General features: G+C 42.6%; 1 protein-coding gene across 1 annotated transcript; it reads right to left on the bottom strand.

Annotated features, from left to right (window-relative positions):
* Positions 1-289: 289 nt before the first annotated feature.
* NUDT9 (nudix hydrolase 9) lies at positions 290-2676 on the bottom strand (the record flags this gene model as incomplete). The annotated part of the gene is made up of 4 exons (XM_014962904.1): positions 290-908; positions 1659-1743; positions 1997-2143; positions 2565-2676. Coding segments are annotated over 4 exons (520 nt in total), but the record flags the coding sequence as incomplete, so codon positions are not given.
* Between the last annotated feature and the right edge of the window lie 251 nt (positions 2677-2927).

Raw genomic sequence — 2927 nt, 5'->3', positions numbered from 1 at the left:
AACCACCACAATTTACAAGATCATACTTTTGAGCTGCACTTTCCAGTGATCCTGTTTATGGCACAGTCTCCCCAACAGCTGTAGTGCCATAGGCAGTGGGAAGACAGGAACCTTGAAATCCAGCTCCCACAATTAATCAAGTTACATTCTCCAACAGTTCTTTTTAGATAGGGGCACTGTCAGACATTCAGATGTGAATACCATCCATCCTGTAAGCTAGAAAGCAATCAAATGTGAAAATTAATCTCTCAAAATAGAAAATCACTGAAAAGATATGTTAAGAGAAATGACTCAGAAAAGAAACTTCACTTTATTAGGTAGCACTTAATTTAAGTCATCATTCAGGTTATCATCTTACAAGTCTCACATCCTTAAGGATTCGTACTCCTGACAAGAAATCAGTGCAAAAATACAGAGCTAAAGTAAACAGCCTCTGAACTACAGTCAAAATCCCAGTGTTACAATGCAAACCTGCAGATATTATGAAATGCCTGTGAATAATGAAGACAAGAAAGCAAAACAAGCTCCACATTCATCTCATTTCACACTTGCTGAGAAATCAAAAGAAGCAATCTGAAGTCTTTGAAAAAGCCTCTATTTATCACTGCCAAATGTTGTTGCTGCTGAATTTCGAGGAATTTTCACTGAATTTCCAATGAAAAGGACAATATCATCTGTTTCAAAGCTGGAAAACATATCCTTCCATTGGTGTCAGTCAACTCCTTATTTATATCACTCACGGCACTCAGGACCAGGGTCCTCACTCCAGTGGGCTCCCCACTTCTCAGTCACAAGCTTAATGAAGTAGCTATGACTTGCATACAGCTTGAGCTTCTCGCTGATGTCAACCCACTTCACTACTCCAGCATCATCACCTGCTTCCAGTGGCAAATTATCCATTGTTTCACCTGTTCACAAAGACCACAGGAATGGTATCATCAGTGTTTCTGGGGGCTGATAAACCAAGGACCATGACATAAAACTTCACCACTGGTATCTACTACCCAAAACACAGTGGATATGTCACTATATGACTAGACTGGTCTATTACCTCAGATCCCCATCTCTCACCTTAAAGATAAACCAAAGAACTAGCAATGTACGCCTGTTCCTACTGGTTTATACAAGTAAAATGAGGTTCAACAATTTATTCTGGCAGAGTAAGCAAGACAGAAGGTATTGGAGCAATTACAATGCCAAAGCAATAAATGCAGTGAAAATCTTCCAGTGGCCAGAGACAATGCTCCTGAAGCACACACTAGCTACTAAAGGAAAAATAACAAAAGAAACAGACTATCCTTCCACTCCAGGCTCATTAAAAAGGGAAATTAAACCAACTCAAGATACATACAGTGACACGAAGGAACAATGTTCAATTTCCATACGAAGGCACATGGCCCACAGCTTAGAACTAGCTAACAAATGAATACATAATTTTCAGGCAAAGTCTGTATGTTCCTTGTTTCAAGACTGACAGAAACCAAAGGGGAATAACAACTACCTGTAATGGCTGAACACCTTCAGAAATAGGAGACCCTCATGCCCACTGGTTTTAGTTCAGTATTTCACACCTGACTTACATGCTCCCCCAGTATGTCTCAATTTCAACTCAACATACAGAGTAAAAGGCAACTAAGAGCACACATGGAGATACCCACCGGTTTCATCATGATAGTTCACGGCCTCTGTCTCCATCCAGGCATTATCAGTGTTACGAGGGTCATCCACGTATCCTCTGTACACCTAAGGCCCCAAACGAGCCAAAAACAAGCTCAGCATCACAACAAACAAGGTGGAGTCAATCAGAAGGTATTTTCTTTCCCTCTAATGTAAGGACATTTGTCCTTACAGAGTTTTCAGTAGCCACTCCCATTTCCTACACCGTGACAACCCAAACATCACAGCTTCTTCTCATTTCAGCTACACTTTTTCAAGTTCCATAAAACTGTGAGTTACATGCATAGGTCAAGAAACTATCATAAGAGACAGAGCTCACCTCAAAGTGTTCCTGGCTGAAGAGCTTGTGGAGATGCTTCTCTAATTCTGCTTTATCTTCAGGAGATTTCTGCAAGGAGTTCAAGGCCTCCTCCCCAAATTCTCGCTTCAGGGTAGCGCTAATCTTCTCCCCTGGGTCCACCATCCCCTTAGAGGGGGAGAAATAAAAAAGGTGAATATCCCCCAGATTCCACTTGGTTTTAGTCCCCTTTGACTGGCTCTTAGTATATTACACCCATCTGCACCATACTCTGGACATGGAAGGAACTTTACACTTAGTTGTAAGGAGTGAGCATGCACATCCTTCAAGATCTGCAATGGATTAAATTGTGCCTGCATTAAGGAAAAGATGTGATCAGAATTAAATATAGTATCACCTTGCAATACAGAAACAGCAGAAGGCATACCAGCTAATGCCTGGGCAAAACTAGTTTCAGGAGCATTCCTCCTCACCTCTCCAACACGAGGGTCGCTCATCAAAAACATGCTTTTATCATGCACATGCCAGTTATTGCCTTGTGGCCTTACCAGCAGGAAAATGTCTACTGTTTCTAAAGCTTTGCTCTTACCCCTGGAATGGCCCACTCCCCACAGTCTCTCCTCTTGATAGCTACGAACTGTAAGATGTCTTTGCCAGTAACTGGATGAGCAATTTTATTGCCACTTCCATCCCTCTTCCACCTGCAGCAAACGAGAAACAAGAATATGCTTTGCTGCTTCTTGACACAAGGGCCTGGGAAAGAAAGAGGAAGGCACCCGTGCTGTCACCTGCACAGGGGCTACCAAAGCACAAGAAAGAACAGTCGGGGAGGGGGGGACCAACGGATACTGTCTGGCAAGATCACAGCTAAGGGCAAAACACTGAGATCTTTTTGCACCCCTCTACCAACTGTGTATTCCTCAGCTAAAAGGGCAGAAACCACCCAAGAGCC

Source organism: Calidris pugnax, unplaced genomic scaffold (assembly GCF_001431845.1).
Source record: "Calidris pugnax isolate Ruff unplaced genomic scaffold, ASM143184v1 C15061126, whole genome shotgun sequence".
Lineage (NCBI taxonomy): Eukaryota > Metazoa > Chordata > Aves > Charadriiformes > Scolopacidae > Calidris > Calidris pugnax.
Note: the sequence above shows the minus strand (reverse complement) of the source record. Positions and strands in the feature narration are given on the sequence as shown.